This window comes from Eufriesea mexicana, unplaced genomic scaffold, assembly GCF_001483705.2.
Source record: "Eufriesea mexicana isolate 0111107269 unplaced genomic scaffold, ASM148370v2 scaffold395, whole genome shotgun sequence".
NCBI classification, from domain to species: Eukaryota; Metazoa; Arthropoda; class Insecta; order Hymenoptera; family Apidae; genus Eufriesea; species Eufriesea mexicana.
This window is the reverse complement of record NW_016908583.1, coordinates 665,040-688,184: the sequence shown is the minus strand read 5'-3', so window position 1 is coordinate 688,184 and position 23,145 is coordinate 665,040. Positions and strand designations below refer to the sequence as shown.

At 40.2% G+C, this 23,145-nt stretch overlaps 1 protein-coding gene across 2 annotated transcripts in view; it reads right to left on the bottom strand.

Annotated features, from left to right (window-relative positions):
- Positions 1-9,433, bottom strand: part of LOC108545358 (ras-responsive element-binding protein 1) — a 28,177-nt gene extending 18,744 nt beyond the window's left edge. For both annotated transcript variants that reach the window (XM_017896920.1, XM_017896921.1), the window contains exon 1: positions 8,969-9,433. In XM_017896920.1, coding sequence (XP_017752409.1) covers positions 8,969-8,987 — 19 coding nt within the window. In that variant the 5' untranslated portion in view covers positions 8,988-9,433. The remainder of the gene's footprint in view (positions 1-8,968) is intronic.
- Positions 9,434-23,145: the final 13,712 nt, after the last annotated feature.

Genomic DNA, 23,145 nt, shown 5'->3' with positions numbered 1-23,145 from the left:
TAATAAATAATAATATATATTAATATTGAATAACAAGTAATATATCAGTATTGAAATATATTGTAATATATCAATATTGCTACTTAATCCCTAGATTAAAATATATTTACAATTCCCCTATACTTAATATCGCAAAATTTTTGTCTTCTTTATTATTTAATCACAGGCGTAATTAAATTGTTCATTTTGGTGAACAATTATTATTCCACGGGTATAGCAACGTAGTTTCCTGTTTTGCTTATAATACCATATCGATGGTGTGGATGGTAGGTGAAAAGTGGAATAATAATTGCGGTGTGTCTCCCACTCTGTATTTCACCTGTCGCTCGTGTCGTATGCACACCAAACACAAGGCATATTCACGGTTTATTGCATTGTTTATCTTGTATTCAGAGCGTATTACGTCGTCGACGTATCGTGTACACCTACACCATCGAAATGAAAATCGTTAATCTCGATATCTCGATACATCGTTGCTCCTTCGTATCCCACTGTGCACATATATAGCACATCGCTGAATTATGCGGCTATTTTTCCGCATTTCCCTGCCTTTCGAATTTTCAACTTTTCCACGAATAATGTAATTCAAGCATGAAAGCATGGAGGATCGATAGAAATCGACGAAAGACGTGCTAACAAACGAGCTCGTGCTCTAGACACGGTGAGATAATTTCCAGACGAATAATTTCCGGAAAATTTGCAAAATTTCCTTTCGGCCCCGAGTGTTTACGTTAAATTACACGCATTGTTAGAAAACGGTGTACTTGCAATGGGAATATTGAAACGACGGAGGGAACACCTTTCTCACGTTTTCAAGATTTTCTTGGGAACAACGAGCCATCGAGTGGATCCATCGTGCAACGAACGCATGAAAAATGAAAGGCAACGTTGGTTTCGCGCGCGGATCGAAGCGAGGAAAATTCTTTCTCAGGCCCAGCGAAACCAGAACGAATCGTTAATCGCGATATTCTAATTTCCTTCCTATACGATCGTTTTCTCCCGGTTCTCGGAACACGCTTGTTTGCTCTCGGCCAGCTGACCGCGTCTTTTCTAACCTCGGCCAGCCATTGCTCCGTTTCTCGCACGGTAATCGGCCGATCTCGCTAATTGCCACCGCAGCATTTTCTTTCGCCTTTGAACCCACTGATCCAACGGAAACTCACTGGCACCGGATGCATCGCGATTACCAGATCCCGGTGAACCGTTCACCGAGATCTATTGCCATTGGGTACTCTGGAAATGGACACTTGCATCAAACTTGGAACCTTTGACAGAGTAATTGTACTGATAAAAATTGGTTACAAAAATTTATTATTTCACAGGTGTAATCGTGATATTTCTCGTGGAAAATTGCAAGTGGGTTGTTTGAAAAGTGGTTAAATATTTAATAACGTTTCATTGGAATTGGGTTGACAGAGCATTGCTTTGTAGTAGAATTGATCCACGGTTGGGATAATTAAATATCTCAGCTTCGAAAGTGTTATTATTAATATTATTATATTATTATTGTTATAGTTTGGGCTAGATTCGCGATAAGTTTGTTAAGCAGAGATTAATCTGAATGACGAATCTCTATCTTCCAGACGATCTCTATTTACCATAGATTCGCTCTAATAAAAGATCCATGGATCAAAGTCGTTTAACTCTACCGCTAAATCTACCAAGGTCTTCTTAATGTATTTAATTTTTAATTACGGTAATTGTGCAATTGATCTAAATCAAGAAAGTGTAGACTAATTTGTCGTAGACTAATTTTGTCATATCTAATATGCCTGGAAAATACGTGACTTAGGCTAATTAACTTTGTGAATTGTACTCAACGAATCGCTAAGAATACTAATTTTCATCCCCATTTTCCACTCCAAATTCGTTCCTCTGTCTCATCACAATATATCAACATACTTTTCAAGATGTGATCAAAATAAAAAGGTGCTTAATAAATCGTAGATACTCGGGATCAAAAGTTGAACAAAGTGCAACATCCTTCAACCGATCCAGTACCAATTTTCACCCCTATTTTCCACATCAAATTCATTTCTCTGTCTCATCACAGTGTACCAATATATTTTTCGAGCTGCGATCAAAAGAAAAAGGTTCCCAAATGAATTGTAGATACTCGACCAAAAGTTAAACAAAGCACAAGCTGGATTCAAGCGATCCAATACCAATTTTCACCCCTATTTTTCATTGCAAATTCGTTCCTCTGTCTCATTATAGTGTACCAATATAATTTTCGAGATGCGATCAAAAGAAAAAGGTTCCCAAATGAATTGTAGATACTCGACCAAAAGTTAAACAAAGCACAAGCTGGATTCAAGCGATCCAATACCAATTTTCACCCCTATTTTTCATTGCAAATTCGTTCCTCTGTCTCATTATAGTGTATCAATATAATTTTCGAGCTGCGATCAAAATAAAAAGATCCCTAATAAATCGTAGATACTCGCGACCAAAAGTTAAACAAAGTGCAACATCCTTCAACCGATCCAATACCAACGTTCATCCCTATTTTTCACTCGAAAATCGTTCCTCCGCCTGATCGCGGTGTACCAACGCGCTTTTCATTCTTCCAGCACGTCCTTTCCCTTCAGCTCCGAACAAAGAGCCCATAATGGAGCATAATGCCTCGTTGCACCGAGCAAACGAAATTCAGATCAGGCTAACCGAGGAGCTAACACGAGAACTCGCTGGCATTATAAAATTCTCAAAAGCAATCAACGACCACCGCCATAATTACGCGGCGAGCGGCGTTTCAATCGGCCATTTGTTTCCCACCAGCCTGCGAAGCCGGAATAGCCGATAATCGAAGTTGCATGGTGCGGGAACGAGGAGCGGACGGGAACGAAACTATCGAACTTTTCTCGACCGTTTCTATCGACCAACGTGTGTGCAAGCCATCGCAAAGGATGTCACGTAAAGAATCCTCGTATACGTGGCCCAACCGAGTGTTTCCGCATATACCTAGAGACGCGGTCGTCATACCTACTACCCGCTGCGTATGGATCGTTACCGGCAGAACCGCAAACCGTGCACAGGGGAGCAGGGAAGAGGGTGCTCGCGATAGTCCGTGGATTGCCAATGTGCTGGTCGAATTACACATGCGTGAGTAATTCGTAACGGGTTGGGGATTAGGGTGGTATTCATTCTTTCACGAATTTTCTTATTTTTCTCTGTTTTATTTGGATTTTAGACGGATTTCTGGTGTTTATTGGTGGGAGAGGGTGGGAGAAGGCTCGAGATTTGGGGATTTGGATTAATTTTGGCAGGTTTGGGTAATGTGGGAGCTTAATTATACATACACGAGTAATTTACAACGAGTGTTGTAATTGGAGACGCGGATGTAAAATTTTTAGCGAATTTTCTTGATTTTTTTCTTTAAATTTGGATTTTAGATGGGTTTCCAATGTTTTTTGAAGGATTTGGATTAATTTTGGAAGGTTTGGGTAATGTGGTGGCTTAATTACACATGCACGAGTAATTTACAACGAGTGCTGTAATTGGAGACGCGGATGTAAAATTTTCAACGAATTTTCTTGATTTTTTTTTAAAATTTGGATTTTAGATGGGTTTCCAATGTTTTTTGAATGATTTGGATTAATTTTGGAAGGTTTGGGCAATGTGGTGATCGAATTACACATACGTTAGTACTTCGCAACGCGGATAGAGACGAAAATGTAAATTTCTCAATGAATTTTCTCATTTTTAAATTTGGATTACAAAATGGTCCTTTACTTGTGTCTCCAGAAAGACCGCCGGTTAATTTTGGATAGATATGTTCGGTTTCATTTGGATTTAATCGATCTTGGTTGATTAATTATTTGCACTAGGTTTTGGTTTAGTGTCTTCAACGATAACTATATCTCCTACAAAACAATTGTATATCTTTTGCTCAAATATTCTATATTCTCAAAAACCTCATCGATTTTTTTATGACAGAAAACATCAAACAACAAAAGATTTAGAAAAAGATTCTTCGAATGAGAATGATTAATAATCCTATAATATTTGCTATAAACTTTTTAATTTGGATTTATAACGAATTTAAATTTTCCTTTCCATTTGCAATTATTCTAACCAAAAAAGATTCTATCAGAATTCATCATCCAGGTATAGCAATTGCACGCATAGATCTGCGACATAACGATGATAAAATTCGAAAGACGAAATATTTAAGAAAATAGGTAATGGTGTCACGGTTCATGGTTCCTATGTACCTTCGTCGAGGACAAAATACGAGACTTCAAAACGAAATACGACAAACAAGAAGCTCCTTCGCAGATTTCCTAGATTCCCAGTTCCTAGAGAAACATTCCAATTCCTAGAGTCCTTTATAAATAGTCACGGCGTCTATCCGAGACCATGAATAATTTATAGTCTAGGATAAACCTGAATTTAAAAATCGCCACCGCTAAATTACCAACGAGATACCATCGACTCACCTAATTTTCACGATTCTCATTACAAAACCGAGCCCCTCGCGAAATAACCATTAACACCACAAAAACCCATAAACTCGTCGTCAATTTAATACTATAAATTATTACTATAAACGCAATTGTATGCTCGAAAAATTACCAATCTCTAAAAAAATCGTTCCTTTTTCCCCCCCTCAATTAAAAATTCTATGTTTCAATAATTATTTCCGATTTTAAATTCCCACTTCCGGAGACTTCGATGCGGGGAAAGCCAACGGAACGACACTCTCGAGCGACCATCGGAGCTATGGTTAATTGGAACGTTTGGTTCGAGGGTGAGAGTCTGGAGGGTGAGAAAAGGGAGCGGTTGACTTTCCACGCCACGCCCTAATTCGCCTTTCACCAACCAACCCCATGAAAACGCGCTTTTCTCGCCTTTTAACCCCGCTCGAAGCTTCTGAAAAGCTCCTGAAAAGCTCCTGAAAAGCTCCTGAAAGTTTCCACAGAAAAAAATCGCGCGAATTTTATCCGTAGCCTTTTAAACCTTCTTATGGTCGGTGAATGATCTACCCACGATTGGACGAATTTCCAACATACGCAATATCACGGACACGCGCTCGTGATTAGGCGAAAACAAAGGTTCGTTATCGATTCCGTCGACTCTGCAGAATCTTGCTATTGAAAAAGCTGTTGGTTCGATCTACGCGATGTTTTCTGGATCAATTTATAATTCGAGATTTTATTTTATTTTTCTGATCATTTTACCCCGGCTCGGTATTTATTTATCGAGGAAATTATTTAATCTGCGTATTAATTAATTGCCGAATGTTATCGGAATAATATTCGGAATGATGGTATCTGGGAATAAAATCTGAACGATTCCTCGAGATATTAATTGTATTTAAAACCGAATTTAAATCTATTATCAATCGGCAAGGCGAAATTAATCAGGCAACGTTAAATATCAAACTCTATTATTAATTCTTTTCACAGAGTTTATCATAATGGCGGATAATTATTCGATTATTCGTATTACCAACTATTTTATGTACTTACCGGTGTGCGATTTACTAAACGATTCTTTCAAATCGAAGGTATTGGTCATTTAATTTCGGAAGATTCTCGGAGTCGAAATGGAGCGGATTTTTCCACAAAATTTCCAGCTTCACAGTGAGTCAACAGATAAGAGGAGACTTAAATATCTTGCTCAAACTGAATCCAATATATTTATTAACCCTTTACTCTTTCCAATTCTCTCGTCAATTACTTCGGAAAAATCAGCGATAATTTTTATATTGATTTTGGAAAAAGAATAGTATAAGAAGAAATTAATCTATTAATCTATCCTCTTTGTCCTAATATTCCACGTTCATCCATTCTAATTTCAACGATATTTTTAATACTAATTTAGGAAGAAAATAGGAAATAAAAGGAACTAATCCACAAAACCTCTTTGTCCTTATATTCCACGTCCATCTATTGTAATTTCAACGATATTTGTTATATTAATTTAGGAAACAGATAGGAAATAAAAGAAATTAATCTACAAATCCTCTTTGCCCCAATATTCCACGTTCATCCATTCTAATTTCTAATTCTAAATTTAATATGGAATCAAAAAATTTTCAGAATTTTCCTGAACGAAGACATCCAGCAGTAGCCTCTCGAGGATAGAGGGTTAAGTTTATACTTAGAGCGGGAATTAAAAAGAATTTGGAAAGAAAAATGGAACATATTGCTGCGCAAGATACTCCAGTTCCATCCTCGAAGATCGTCAGTCCTTTCACGGGAGCGGTTCGAAAGATAATTTCCAGATAAGGGGAAGTTCAGGTCCTTATCTACGTGGACTTGGACTGGCATGTCGGCTGCTCCTCTCTCTCTCTCTTTCTCTCTTTCTCTCTCGCCTGTCGATACTCGTCGATAGATTAGAATTCAGACACGTCAGCGTCGTCGCGAGATCGTCCGCGCCTTTTCTCCTCTTCCCACCGGTCGAACCGCGTGTGTATCGAGCGACGCCGAAAAAATCGATACGAGGCTTCCTGGAAACTGAGTGGCTCTGGTAGGATACCAGAGGTACGATTGCGTCACCGGCGATCCGCGTAATCTCGTTATCTCGTAAGCTTTCGTACTGCCGACGCGAATTTTTCCCTCTGCTTTCGTCCGACCGAGACATCGCCGACTATGGCGCCGATCTGGGGAAGAAACTACGCGAAATTCTGCAAAATTCTATGAAAATTCCGCGAGGTTCTCAGAAATTTTGTGAAATTTCTGTGAGATTTCTGCAAAGTTCTATGAAATTTGTCTGAGCTTTTTGTGAGATTTTTGTGAAATCTGCGAGCTTTTGTGAACCTTCGTGGAATTTTTGTGAAATCTGCGAGCTTTTGTGAACCTTCGTGGAATTTTTGTGAAATTTACGAGCTTTTGTGGGATCTTTGTGAGCCTTTATGGGTTTTTGTGAAATCTGCGAGCTTTTGCGGGATCTTTGTGGGCTTTTATTGGATTTTTGTGAAATTTCTGAGCTTTTTGTGAGATTTTCGTGAAATTAGTGAGATTTCTATGAAATCTCTGTCAGATTTCAGTGAAATTTCCATAATCCTCTCATTCCATTTCCCCTAGATTCACTAGAGCCTCTAAAGTTTGGCCTTGTACTGCAAGAAAATGATTACACGATTGGGCGTTGAGTAAGATTAGAAGTACCGTGTACCCTTTGACGAATTTTCGGAGGAACAAGTATAGTCGATCGATGTCAAGATAAACTACGTTAGAGATAAAAATTTTAGTTGGAGAGTTCGATGCTTCTTTCGCGAATATCTATCGATTAAATTGTGCAACATCATTCGAAGCTTCAAGCTTCCTTCGTAGATCAATCAGCCTGGTCAAAAGACATGTCTGTATCCAAAGACGTTGCTTTTCCAAACACCAAAAGAATTCCCTCCTCACACTTCTCTTTAATCCTAGCTTACATAAGACTATCATCGAAAAAAATTCCTATAAAATACACAATTCGCCTTCAAATTTACCAATTGGGATAATAAAATCCGCAAACCTAGTGACCATTATCCTCGATTCGCCTAATCGCGTTTATCGCTGACACTAGTCAGTGCTCCATGCTCCGATTAATCGGAAATTCAAAGAACGAGCAGTTTCCAATTTCTGATGAATTTCCACGTGAAATCTCAGTCTGACCACCTTCACCATAACTTCCAAAAGATCCTGCAAAGCGTTGGCAAGATCTCATCCGCGAGATTCACAGCATTTTGACTCGCTGGAACTCGGCAATCACTGGAATTTTCAAAGGAAATGGACGGAAATGGAAGAAAAGATAAGAAGATAAACACTCGTATCTGAATTTCAGCCACGGATCGAATATCGAGCAATTACCCAGAAGAAAGCAAGGAACACGCGGCTCTATCATTTATCAAGCATTTTCACCGAGCAACGAAACGGAGTCTCGCGTAACATTGACACGCGAATTTCAATGGAGAACGTGCGCCGCGTTCTTGAAACGAAAATCCCATTACACGTAGACTTAATGGAGACACCGATAGGCATCGATATTTTGTGTGTTAATCGAGAAAGAGGGACAGAGAGAGAAAGAGACGCGCAACGGTCACGAACGATAATATCTTTCTCTCCTTCTTCTTTGTTGTACCACTCGGCTTGCTCATTAGCCATCGAATTTCGGTCGTCTCCTCGCATCCTGTTGCCTTTCAGCCTAAATATTCCCAGGCCTCCGATAAATCGGCTTTAACGCCGCGTTAGGTCGATCCGAAAAAACAATAGACGCCTCGTTAGACGCGGCCACGAGAGCGACGAAAGAGAAAAAATCGGACGAATTTGTCTAGGGAAAAGATGTCCCTGTGTTTGCTTCTTCCCCTCACCCAGTTTTATAACGTTCTCCTTGAGACCGCTTCGAAGAACACCGAACGAAAATAAAGCGTTTCCGGGATGGACGACTTTTGATCTCTGCTCCGGTTAGGCGGAATCCGGGCCCACAAAAGATGGAATTAAATGGCGGTGGAAGTGCAACGTGATGTGGCTAATTTCCACCATTCCCGATGATTTGCTGAGCGATTTGAGGATTGGATCGAGTATCTACTGACGATAGAAAATGGGATAATTTGAGATTTTAGCCGCCTGATAAATATTATTCGACGAGATCGAGAGACTCGACCTGGGAGATTATCCAGGATTAATAGATCCTGGATCAACGAGAACAGAGTGTTTATAGATGAACGTATAGATGAACGTGATAAGTTGGAAAGTTATTTTGTATCTCTTGAAGATTTTTCAATACGCGTAATGAGTATAAGAGGAGGAAGAAAGGGTTCCGACAGTGGGCCTGTGCATTTGAGTTGCTCCAAGTTGAGTTACGCTGAGATTTTGGACCTATATTCGATACACTATATTTGATGTTGATATTTGGTGTTGATGGATCAAGGGGACAAACGAAAAAGCGGAAGAGGTGGGTCGGTTGGAGGAGAAATCCCTTATCGACGGCTGTGGAGAGAGGCCGTCACCTGACCACGAAACAGGAAGAAGAACAGACGTACCTTTCGTCGAGTAATCCATGCTTCCCTCAGCGTCAGCGTTGTGGTCGACTCATGGAGTCCCAAGGTCGGTCCCGGCACTTAACATCCAAATAAACGTACGTTGCACTTAACACGAGGCTGTTCCGCCATGGGGCCACACTGGAACCAAGCGCGAATTGCCACTGTTTCCTCTCTACTCTAAATATTCCACGCTACAACCGTGACCCGGTCAACTTTCCAACTCGCGTCGATATTACTCGCGGACGATGCGGAGAGAATAATTGGATATCGAGGATTTATAGTCTTTCGGTGGATCTTCTGTCCGAGCGATGGAAGGAACGTCACGCGGATTAATAATATACGTTGTACGATAGCGACGTTGGCAACGTCCTGTCAGCCTCCGTGCCTCGACTACGTCTCACGACACTCCTCCACGTACAGTTCCTCCATGCGACACCATAATTCGACAGTCACCACCACCACCACCTCTTCCGGTCGGCTCTTTAATCCGCTTGGATACACTGGGCTACTGCTCCTGATTGTCACATCCACGCGCGACCAAGGACCGCGAACGAATAAGGGACTCGTCTGGATTCGTAAAAGAGGCCGCTACCAGCGGATACGTATCGTGTATCACGGACATAGACGAACCGATTACGACGAGCGTGCTCATAGACTGGGCGACGTGACGGTGTGCGAGAGGGGGATACGACGAGGAACACAAGGTCCACACGAGAACAGGTCACAACGGACCGACTCACCGCCGAGAAGTGACACGGTGCTTCTGACAATTTCTCTCAGCCTGCGCGCAAGAGCCTCATCATCCCTCCTACCTGTCCCCCTTCCCCTCACCGCGACGCCGCTCGGCTCCGTTCGACCGCCCGACCCCCCACCCCACCGGGCCCGACCACCCCACCACCGCCGCGCCGCCCTCTCGCTCTCGCCCGTTCGTCTTTTCGGTGCGCCGCGCTACTCTTCCCCTATTCCTACCTACTGTCCGTCGCGCCCTTCTACCGTCGCGCGATCGCTACTCTCGGTCCCAGTCCCCTGTGTGTTAACACCGGTACTCTCTTCCTCTCTGTATTCCTTCTTTTCCGTTTAATAATACACGCTATCTCCCCGTTCTTCTTCCACCCGGTGAGGCTCTATACATCCTTCTCCCTCACGCGATAACCGTGTCTACCTGTCCCCTTTTCTCCTTCCACTCCCCTTACACGCCGTCGCCGTTAGACAGTACGTAGCATCTACCTGTTCTCGTTTCCTTCTCTATCCAACGCTACGTATCATCTACCCGACTTTACTATACCTTTCCCTCTCCGTCGCATGGCGCACGCCGTCCATCCCATCATCCGTCCTTGTCCAAGCTTCTCCTGACTCTTGCGGTCATCCCCACCACCCCGGGGCCTCTCCCGCCCGGTCACGTCGCTCGTACCTATGTGTTCTCCACCGGAGAAGCGTGGTGTACCCTCTCACCTGTATCTCGCTCCCTCTCTATCCCTACTCCGACCGAACGCAGTCCGAGCATCCTTATCGCGCACCAGGTGCTTCCTTCTCTCGCCTCTCATCGTTCTCTCGGCTCCTGTCTGCTGCCCCCTCCCGCGACGCGCACCCCACCCCACCGCCCGCCGTCGGGCCTTTCTCTTTCTCTCCGCGCTCTATCTACCCCCACCACCGCGGTCCGTACCTATGCCAACGCCGCTATATCATCAGCCGGCGACGCGCGCACGTACACTATCCGCGCGTGTGTGCGTGCGGATGGGAGAGCGAGCGCGCGCAGCCACCCACACGAGGGGGACGGCGCGCTTCTCCGGACCATACGATACGCTGGCGCGCGCGCGCGCGCTCCACGCGTCAGCGCGATTCTTCCCTCTTTGCAGCCCCGGGAAACGGTGCACCGTTCCCGTGCGCTGCAACGGGAATTACGTAAAGGGGTGGCGTGTTGCGAGTCAACTTTGCTCGCTGCTTCCGCGCCCGGCTTTTTACGCGCAGTTTCGATGCTCGCGCGTCGTTACTCGGGGTTGCCTCACCTCGGCGCCACAAATTTTCTTTTTCTTTATTCCAGCATCTTAGCGATATTTAATTATGGAACATCGACGAGGTATACAACTTTAGTCAATCGCGAAATCGTGAAAATATTTTACAATTTTTAACTATTTTGCATCCCGACCTGAGACGTGTTCACATCAGAACTACAGCAGGGGTCGGAATGAATCATTCCGGACGTTTTACATATTACATTACATTTGACAAAAGTTGTACTAATTTTTATTCAAATAGGGTCACGATTGCGTATGCTATTTTATTATATCGTATTAATTAGTATACTATAATTTTGGTCAATTTGACACGAATCACGAGTTAGACTCGACATCAAAGGAGAGCAGAGGGTTGACTTTAATTAGTTACTGTGCATGAATATTAGTTAGGGATTTTTTAGATTAATTGCAAGTGCAGCTAGAGTCGTGATTGTAGTATAAGGATTAATGATTCTTGGTGATATCTTTTCAAGGAAGAGACAAAAAGTCAACCCTTTGTTCCACACTGGCGCCACTGTGCAGATAGTAATCTGCAGTTTGTTATTTGCTTTTGTTTTCACCGATAAAGATGAAGAGATAAGTGAAACTATTATAGCCATAGATATACCTACAGATACTTATAATTTTCCTCTTTTCGAAAAGAAAATATGGTTTCTCGAGCAGAATTTCGAATTCTAAATTCTAAATCAGTGCATGGGATTAAATCAAATTGTACGAGAAGAAGGGATTCAGAAACAATCCTTGGAAGTAAATAAATAAATAATCCCTCTCATAATTTGACAGAAAATAGTTCAGTTTATTCCAAAAGAAATCAATTGGAAAGAAAAAATCGCATTCCATGATATTTCTGAAAACTGAAGACTCCAGTGATTCGATTCTTGCCCATTTGGACCCCTGCCCCCAAAAAGATTAAAAAGAAAATCACAATGTTTCAATTTGTACAATTTTCTAAATGAAAAATTCTCTGTCTTCTATTCCAAAGTTTCTAAATAGAAATTCAATTTGGGGCCTTGCCCTTTATATTGCCCCCACGAATATTATTACACTATTTATGCTCGCAAAATTATCCCTGTTCAAATATCAACACAGTATACATTCGGTTTTGCTCTTTATTGTACATTCGAATCCTCGAAATCCCGTTTCCCTATTTCAATAATTACCTATTTCGACTGTCCGAATCTTTGGAAAACGCGTTAGTTAGCCGCAGACTATCGCGGGACCTCCTACCTCGTCTAGTTAAGTATAATTATCTTGCCTCGGGTGAATCATCGAAAACGGGACACCTAATTGTTCCTCTGGTCACTGGAAAACCGAACCGTTTCTCGAGTAAATCAAGCAGGCCTTACTCCTATTTCGCCTAAGCTGTATTCACATCGATGTTCTCGGTGGAATAACAAATTCCACAGCGATATTCCTGTAACGATACCTATTTTTCAGATTCGAAGGAGCTGTTACCGACATTTTGTCTGCGCGGAATTTGGCTGGATAGGGGGCGCTGCAAGGAGCCTGAGGTAATGGCCGACACGCATCGCGAAAATTGCCGGCGATAGTTTCCCCGTCGATAAGGTGCAAGGTCATCGTCATTGGATGGATGACCGAGCATTAAAGTTTCGTTAGATAATGTATGCTCGGGTGCTTGCGTCAGCTCGGTCAGAACAACGCAGGTGACAACAGTCGAACGATGTTTCAACGTGCACCATTTGCGATAGCGATAGAGACCGGCCGCGAAAGTTCATCGTTTCCGTTTCGCCAACAGCCCGCCGATTCATAGTTATTCGTGCACACTATGCACCAACGATTCTCAGTTCCCAATCTTACTCTCTGATCTTCAGAAATCGGGATAATATCGAATAATTACAGATTTGAGATCGTAATTCTAAGGAATTCTGAAATTTTTATTCCAAAGGCAGCGTGTGACGAGATTCGTTCAAAAAATTCTTGCTCGTCCATTGATTTCTTATAGTACGGTTTAACGATGTTAAATGAGAGTCCAGTTGCAGATAGTTGCGATATGTTTATTAGGTTTAGTGTAAAATTATGCAAGGGTTTAGAATTAATATGAATTTCGTGTGAAGGATGGTTAAGTATGATTTTACTCGCGTGACGAAAGTAGCTCGTCTTTGTGTGGTTCAGCATGAAAAACTGATGATGAACTGGTAAGGGGATAATTGGGTCACGAAATATGTGACGTGTGTGTTTGTAAAAAAAAGAAATATAACGAACCTTGCATCTTGAAAAAATTAATTAAATTTCGCAACATATACTAAACGGTCGCAAAATATATCTGTGATTATCATTGCAAGAAAAATTGTATTATATGACGAATTCGGAAAATTCTATTTTATTTACTGATTGGGTCAAGAAATATATAATTTATGTATTAATAAAGAAAAAGAAAAGAAAAATACGAACCCTGTTTTTGAAAAAAATTATTCAATTTAATTGAATATTGGATGCACAGTAACTTTTAAACGGCGATATCTTGAAAGCGTATATAGTGACATGAATATCCCTAGAAGTATACCTATTATTTGCAATATTCAAAATTGTAAGATATTATTTAAACAAAAGAAGATTAGTATAACTAATTTTGGAGGAATAATATCTCGATGATCTTCATCTAGAGTTTCACAATGTTTCCCCACGTTTATTCCATTTCGTTGAAAATAACCTTAAAATTCTGCTGCGTTATGGTAAGTTAGCGACGATCTATAGACATCTATCAATGGTCTTTGAATATATCGATCCCTAGATCCCTAAATTTTAAAGGAATAATATCGCGAGATATTAATCTTCATCTAAAGTTTCTGACTGCTTGTCCAGGTTTATTCCAATTTGTTGAAGATAACCTCAAAATTGTGCTTAATGATGGTCAGTCAGCTGATCAGATAATCGACCAACATCTGTCAACGGTCTCTGAACATATCGATCTCTAGATCTCTAAATTTTAAAGGAATAATATCGCGAGATATTAATCTTCATCTAAAGTTTCTGACTGCTTGTCCAGGTTTATTCCAATTTGTTGAAGATAACCTCAAAATTGTGCTTAATGGCCGTCGTCAGTTAATAGCCGCTGATCTACTAAAATGTATCGATAATCCCTGAACATATCGATCTCTAAATTTCTATATCTCTATATCTCTAGATTATTCCCAAATTATTTTTCTTCCCAGCAAAACCTCCTTTCCTGTCTTTCTTTCTCTACCAATTTTATTTTAACCGAAAACATGGTACAGAAATCGCGCCTAAATATCCATCACCAGCAATTTTCCCACCGATATCCCGTTACCGTTTTCCCGAAAAATAATTCCATACTCGATGAACGAGCACTTGCACCCCGATAATCGTCTATTCTGCGACACCATGGAGCACCGTATCCCGCAAGCCAAATTACCCCATCTCTAGGAGGAACAATGATTGTTTGCCACGGATTTATTGCCTGTCAGAGGTAGCCTAACTCCGCCTGTTCCAGCGTTTCGGACGCGTAAACAAGCGACGAACATTATTACCAGAATTACCAACTGAATCCCTTTCTATTCAGCGCGCTTGGTCCCGGCCATTTTCCAGCGAACCCTTTAGAATCACAAAGACTACGGCCCTTGTAATGAAAGCGACGCGTACCTGTATACTGCGGAAGGTGATCGTAATCGTCTCGCTGTATGGTCATCATACCGGCTGTTTCCATGGAAATGATCCTTAATTTCATTCACAGCGAACGTCCATGGCAAATTAACAACGCTTCGAGGAAATTTACGAAAATTTTACCCTATATTTCGTAACCATATATTTCACGAGATACTCTGACTTTGTTGTAATTATTTCGAGACTCCGAGAGAGAGAGTACATCGGTCGAGCAATTAGGTTCGGGTGGGTATTAAATACTCGACAGCGAAATTATAGGCGGTCAAATTTACGAAAATTTTATTGTACAATTCACAACGATATATTTCACAATATACTGTGACTTTGTTGTAATTATTTTGAGATTCCGAGAGAGAGAGAGAGAGTACATCGGTCGAGCAATTAGGCTCAGTGAGTACTAACCCTTCGCACTCGGCGATTTCTTCATCACAGAAAAATAGTAATTGCCATAAAGTCGTGGATATTTTTAATAAAATGGTAAATAAGAAATCGTATGCAAATTAAGACGTGGAATTATTTTACCTCGATATTCCACGCATCGTTAAGTAATTTTTGATTTGATATATTAATTAACATCGATCTTTTGAATGTGATTAAATGACGACTGACAATGGGAGGCTCCTCTCGAGTGCAAAGGGTTAAATACTCGATAGAGAAATTATAGGCGGTCGAATTTACGAAAATTTGATCGTCCAATTCGTAACGATATATATCACAATATTCTCTGACTTTGTTGTAATTATTTTGAGATTCCGAAAGAGAGAGAGAGAGAGAGAGTACATAGGTCGAGCAATTAGGCTCGCTGAGTATTAAATACTCGATAACGAAATTATAGGCGGTCGAAGGGGTTCGAAGATGATGGATAAGATGAAGAGATTTTAATTAAGGGCGTTTGATATTTCAGAATAAATTCGTTGCAAATTATGCGTGCACCGTGGTTCCTGCCTTGGATCCCTGCGAGTAGCCCGACTTTGCAATTTCATGGCCATGTAATTAATGCCGCGACTTTTATTATCCTTTTCTTTATGTTACCAGCAGGGTAATAAACCCTTTCGTAATTAAGGAATATAAAAGTAGAATGGAAAAGTAGGTTGAAATGGACACCTCGCGTGCTGTGCAAATAGTCACACAGATATTACTAATTACATCCCGGGGTAATTTAAACGTGCCATTTATGGTAATGCGCGGCAGGATGGAGCCAAAGAGATTTTATACACCCTGGTATTTCCCTCTCGAAGTAAATCCAGCAAATTTTAAATAATATCCAGCCTACATCTAGTATGAAAAATTAATAAATTTCATTTATTACCCTACTCACTCGTTACTTCTTCGAAAATGGCTAATAAGTTGATTTTAAGGAGAAAATAGGGGGATGAAAAATAAGGGGGAGGTTTGAAAGATTATTGTAGGATACCAAAAGAAATCGCGAATCGGCTATTGCCAACAAAAACAAATTGTAAACCGATCGATATCTTCTAGAAGCAAATCGAAAAGTTACTCTATATAACAAAATTAAGTTGCGAGGTTAACCCATTTGCATCATAGCTCTATATAAGGTGCCGTGTTCAGGTATCAGCGACGTTCAACTGACGACTAGTCCGGTAACACCGCGCTCGTATCAGCACCTACTCATAATGGCAGTTAAAAGGATTTTCACAACAAAAGTACAACTTGTTAAGAATATAATGAACCGATGTAGATGAGATGCTCGCAAAAGGAATCACACGCGATCTGTGGCATATGAAGAATATTCAGCAACTGGTAATGGAAAAAGTCAGTTCGCGGATTATTCCGCGCTCGGTGATAGGCGACAGTCGTGGCTCGCGGAATATTCCGCGCTCGGTGATAGACGACAGTCGTGGCTCGCGGAATATTCCGCGCTTCGATGCAAATGGGTTAAAGAAAGCATAAAAGCGTGGTCCCCGAGTACCAAAGCAGAGTCCTTGGAATCTTTCCCTAAGTTACATCAGTTTACGAGTTTTGAGTTTGTGTGTGTTATCGTGTTCTTGTTCCTTCGTGAATTTTCGGTGTCTCAAGACCAGTATTCAAGACCTACATTATTATAATTATTTATATTCGGTTTCAGAGGGAAAAAGAGAGACAGGGAAGAAAATTGGCAGAAATTCGGACTAGAGAGTTCCGTTGCGTTCATTCGAGGCAATGGTTAGAGTGCAGCCACTCTCTTTGCGCGGCAACCCCTTCTGAGTCACCATAAAGATCGTATACCTGCGCGGAACAAAAAGCGCATAATCTGCCGAAGTCTGTTGGTCAAACAGCCGCATCTTCGGACCCAATAAAATAATACGGGACAACAGTTGACTCTGGTTATTATTATCCCCGGGACATTAGGCCATCCGGGAGAAACAACGAAAAAGTACCCCGTAACGTCCCTACAAGAGGGTGTCCAGGCTGTCCCGCATGCTAATATCGCATACCTGAGACCAACCGCGAGATTTCGTTCGATTAAACCCTTCGTCGACCACTCTGCGCAGACGTGGACAATCCGAAGTATAACGTTTTCGTTTTGGCGATTTTCTTCGAGGTAGGAAATAAATTTGGAGGAATCACGATGGTCGAATTATGATTTTGTAATGTTAGGATAGCGTTGTTTTAGTGGAAATTTTTAAATATTGGAACATAGGAAATTTTTAATTTTTTTATGTTTGAATAATGGAAACTTTAAATCTTTTTTGTTCTTGGATAGTAGAATCTTGAAATTTTTGTGTCTTCGAATCTTTAAATTCATTTTATCTTTGAATCATTGATTCTTCGAGTCTTTCAATTTTGAGAGCGGAGAATTTTTTAATTTTTAAATCTTTCTACCTTTGAATCTTCGAATCTTTGAATTTCAAAAATTTGGAATTTCTAGATTTTTAAATCTTCCTATCTTCGAGTCTTTGCATATTTAAATTTAGAAAATTTGCAATTTCTAGATTTTTAAATCTTTCTATTTTTGAGTTTTCGAATCTTTAAATTATTTTATCTTTGAATTATTGAATCTTTGAATTCCGAGAGTGCAGAATTTTCAAATTTTTAAATCTTCCTATCTTTGAGTTTTCAAAACTTTAAATATTGGGAATTAGAAATTTTCAGATATTTAAATCTTCCTATCTTCGAGTCCCTGCATCTTTAAATTTATAGAATATGCAATTTCCACATTTTTAAATCTTTCTATCCTTGTACCTTCGAATCTTTAAATTCCCAGAGCTTGGAATTTCTATGATATATTTTTAAATCCATTTCCTTTTTAATTTCTTACTTCTATTTTATTCCTACTCTTAAATCTTTCAATTTACAAATCTACGAATTCATACACTTTCAAAATTCGTAATTTTCGAATACTTAAATCTTTCTCTTAAAATTCGATATATAATATTACTCAACTAATCGAGCAAAGGGAACATAGTGTTACACGATTTTACAGTCGTTGACCTATACTAAAGCAACAGTTAACTTCTTGCTGCCCTTTGTAGGACTCGTTCATTACAGGGTCCCCTTTTCGTTGCAGCGTGAAGAGGGCCGTGTCTTTTACCCATTAAAAAGAAAATAGAAATAAAAGTTCGAACGAAAGGGTAGAGATTGACCGCGATGTCCAGATGGTCCATCGTGATCCTCGGCGCGGAAAAGGGGATGGAAAGGGAAGCAACCCTCGTCATTCTTTCGGATCTCGCGCCTGGACCTGTCGGAAGTCAAATTAGATGCCGGAAAAAATCGGGATCGCAGTTGACTTTTAACCGTTCCTTCGTCTACCTGCACGAGGGTTTCCTCGCGTCAGCGAATCTCAGTACAGGCATTATCCCTTTCCTCCTTGACCGGAAGCAGCGAGATTCAGAGCCGTAGACTGAACCACGATCGTCGTTATAATCGGCGAAGAACATTCGTTCAAAGTAGAACCATTTAATCCAGGAATCCAGAATTGCAAGCACCGAAGTATACCTGTTCGCATACCTGGCCAATCGCCGGGACAAAGACACGAAATCGGTGAACAATGAATCTAGCCTTACAGGATTCCCCAACCATGTCCCGTCGCGACTCCTATCCCGCGAAATTTATTTCCAGGATTTCCAGTAAGGTTAATCTTCGCGATGACGTTCTCACGAACGTGACTAATAATACGGTACTGAAGGAATTACGCTTTGGCTAGCAGTTGGAGTAATTTCTCATAATCTTCTCGATTTTCCTCGATTTCTCACGATTCCTTTTGATTTCTCTTGATTCCTGTCAATTTTCCTCGATTCCTCTCGATTCCTGTCAATTTTCTTCGATTCCTCTTGATTCTTGTCAACTTTCCTCGATTCTTCTTGATTCCTGTCAACTTTCCCCGATTCCTCTTGATTCCTGTCAACTTTCCTCGATTCTTTTCTATTCCTCTCGATTTTTCTCGATTCTTTTTGATTTCTGTCAATTTCCTTCGATTCCTCTTGATTCCTGCCAATTTCCCTCGATTCCTCTCGATTCCTGTCAATTTTCCTCGATTCCTCTTGATTCTTGTCAACTTTCCTCGATTCCTCTTCATTCCTGTCAACTTTCCCTGATTCCTCTTGATTCCTGTAAATTTTCCTCGATTCTTTTCAATTCCTCTCGATTTTTCTCGATTCTTTTTGATTTCTGTCAATTTCCTTCGATTCCTCTTGATTCCTGCCAATTTCCCTCGATTCCTCTCGATTCCTGTCAATTTTCCTCGATTCCTCTTGATTCTTGTCAACTTTCCTCGATTCCTCTTCATTCCTGTCAACTTTCCCCGATTCCTTTTGATTCCTGTCAATTTTCCTCGATTCTTTTCTATTCCTCTCGATTTTTCTCGATTCTTTTTGATTTCTGTCAATTTTCTTCGATTCCTCTCGATTCCTGCCAATTTCCCTCGATTCTTCTCGATTCCTCTCAATTCCTCTTGATTTCTGTCAAAATTCCCTCGATTCCTCTTTATTCCTCTTGATTCCTGCTAAAATTCCCTCGATTCCTCTTGCTTCCTCTCAATTTCTTTCCATTCCTCTTGCTTTCTTTCCATTCCTTTCGATTCCTCTTGATTCCCATCAAAATTCCTTCGATTCCTCTTGATTCCTCTCCATTTCTCTCGATTTTTTTCTATTCCTCTCTGTTCCTCTCGATACCTTTCTATTCCTTTCGATTCCTCTTTATTCCTGTCATTGTCATGTCTACATTTACCTCATTGTCAATGCAACGAAATTGTCAACGATAAACGAAGCTTCCAGGACTTCCAGGAAAATTGGTGCGAAATTTCGATGGTACGATGAGTGCAGCTCGTTTTTATAATTGATATCGAACCAGGATTAATAGTTGAACGGTCTTGACATCAGGAAACGATGGAAAATTCATGAAGAAATTTTGCGAACGCGAGAAACGATAAGTAAGCTTGCTGTAAGGAATGTAAGAGAAGAAAGGACGCGAGTCATCAGTGGGAAATTCGTCAGCGACGATTGCTCGCAGGGCTACGTGCTTTCAGACAAGCGGATGAAAGGAAAACGGGAGAAGAAAAGGTGGTAAAACGACCGTGGCAATAAAAGGGATTAACAAGTTTCTGGCGAGCGAGCCAGAATAAGTCAGTGAAAAGCTTGTTTAATCCGCAATCGCGTTATTAGTAAGCTGTAAACGGAGGTATATGGCCGAATGAATGACCGTGGCCGATCTTCCGATGGCTAATGACGTCTCCCAGACGGGGCTGACGCCTCGTCTTCTAAACCGTCTCGACGTCCCGACGCCCCTTATTTTTACTCCTGTTTCGCCATTTATCTCCTTGTTTGTCAAAATATTTGTCCAAATATTTGTCAAACTCTTGTACCTTCTCTTGTAGCTATTTTCTTCGTCCCTTAATTTATTTCTGTCAAGATATCTGTCAATGCATCACACTGTCTCTTGTAGATATTTTATTCGTTCTTAAAATTTATTTTTGTCAAATTAATTTTCTTTATAATTCATAATCCAATAATCCCATTAATTTAATAATCAAAATATTTGTCAAAGTGTCGCACCTTCTCTTATAGATATTTTATTCGTTCCAAAAACTTATTTCTGCCAAATTAATTTTCTTCATAATTCCTAATCCAATGATAAATTTTCTTTAATGGTTTCAAATTTCCTCGACTAACCCTTTCAAAAAATTCGAAGAACCTGTAAAATTTCCTTACAGTTTAGTTATAGCGATCAACTAACATCGAATACCTGTCAAATGCCTCATTCTCCAGAATTAAAATCCCACCATAGTTTAATTTTATAAAATTATATATCATCGGAAATCTTCTCGCCCGAGTGAAACATTTTCCCATAAAAACACATTGAAATACCACGAAACATTTATCAAATATTCGTCTACTTTCCTAAGAATAAATAGAACATACTCTGGGGTTCACAGAGGAAGCTTAATAAATCTCTTACAGGCACAATAGCGTAATTTCGACGGTTCGGAGAGCCTCGGTACCTCCACCCAAGTATAATCCCTGCACATGCGTCGTGAAACAAAGGCTCACCTGGAGCAACTGGCGCCATAAAAAGTCCGGATGTTCACCTCGTGGAAGCCCATGGAACCTGCGTAAGCTGCAGCTCGACAGAAATTCGTCGCCGGGTAATCACTTTGTCCGAAATAATTTCACGCAAATGTCGAACGCTTTCCCCGGGAAAATTTGAGAAAATTACTCGTTCCGTCTCCTTCTACTTCGCAACCCTTTCCTCTCGCTCTAAGTCCGCAGGAGCGGCCTCTAATCCCTGTGCCGTTACGTATTCAGCCTCTTTTGCACAATGGCCGAACGACGGACGTTTCCACGGAACTTATTGGAAGTAATTACCGGAGACATTTGGGAAATCTTCGAGATTAACGGAGGAAAGTCATCGTTTACTGCTTTAGGGTCGCGATCAGGGACGAGATACGCTTAATGGTTTAAGCGTGAGCATCTATGGGGTTGCTTTCCACGAAATCGTCGCGCTATTGCGATCAGGTTATTTGGGAACGATTAACGCGACTATTGCGGCACGAATTTTCTGTCCCGACTCTAGTACTCGGAATTTTCTCACTTTTGTTTTTGTAGAATGCATCGTGGGAGCTGGTATTCGTATGGGATCTATAGAGCGATGCAAATGGATGGAACGAGCTGTTAGCAAGGAAATAAAGCGATACGGTATTGTGCATATGTATTTTTGAATGATTATCAGCTTTTGGGAATAGGAATTTTTAACCTCCAGATTCTTACGATTTTATTTTTATTTTAGTGTAAAATTTATGGTGTGTTACAAATAATTGGAGTCAACTCTTAGACAGTGGGAAAAGTACAATTTTGCCTTCACGATGTGTTATAATAATTTTATAAAACGTATAATGTGTTCTAAATAATTGGAATATATTCTTGGACACCGAGAAAATAAAATTGCACGATATTATATATATTTTAATAATATATTTTGGCCTACGATTTTATTTCAATGATGTAGTGTAATAATCGTGTAAAATATATAGTGTGTTCCAAATAATTTGAGTAAATTACTAGACATTGGGAAAATAAAATTATACGATATTTAATAATAATTTTTGGCCTACAGATTCTATAATTTTACCCTTGTACTGTACTATAATAATTCTATAGAATATATAGAGTGTTCCAAATAACTTGAATAAATTCTTAAGCACAAAGAAAATAAAATTAAACGATATTTAATAATAATTTTTGGCCTACAGATTCTATAATTTTGCCCTCGTACTGTACTATAATAATTTTATAAAATATATAGAGCGTTCCAAATAATTTCCAATAAATTCCAAAACACTGAGAAAATAAAATTATACGATATTTAATAATAATTTTTGACCTGCGGATTCTCCAATTTCGCCTTCACGATGTACTATAATAATTCTATAAAATATATAGTGTTCCAAATAATTTCTATATATAAATTCCTAAACACTGAGAAGATGGGACAAAGTTTTAAGATACTTCATACCCATAATTCATCACCTGTGATGAAAATTCGTTTTCTCAATGAAACCATACTACTCATCCTGGATATATCTGGATCATCGATATTACTTTAATTATTAAAACAAAATTAATGTCATCGTCTACAAAATTCTGAACATCCCAGCTACCTGTGCCCACCAAATTTTACTACAGTCAGTGCAAATTGGTAAATATGTATACCTACACCTGAAATCCTTTACTCGACCATATACCGTAAATAAAAATCCCATTGTGGTCTTCCGAGACCACCATATAAAATTTCCATAGCAGTCGTCTTGTCAATGATTACTTTTTCGGAACAATAATTCTTGCTCCATTGCACCAACAATTGTACCTCGACTAAATTGTACATTATCAAGCTACCTAGAAGCATTCGATTTTTTGATCACACAAATACACAATTGTTGCTTTGAATAATTCCATTCTGGCCTAAAACGTCGCACCGTGTGACTCATGGTGCATTATAATATGTTCAGTTCGATACATACGTGCTTAGGTGAAATTGCGCGGTGGGTTACGTAAATCTGCTACAATAAAGCATCACTTGCGATTTTCT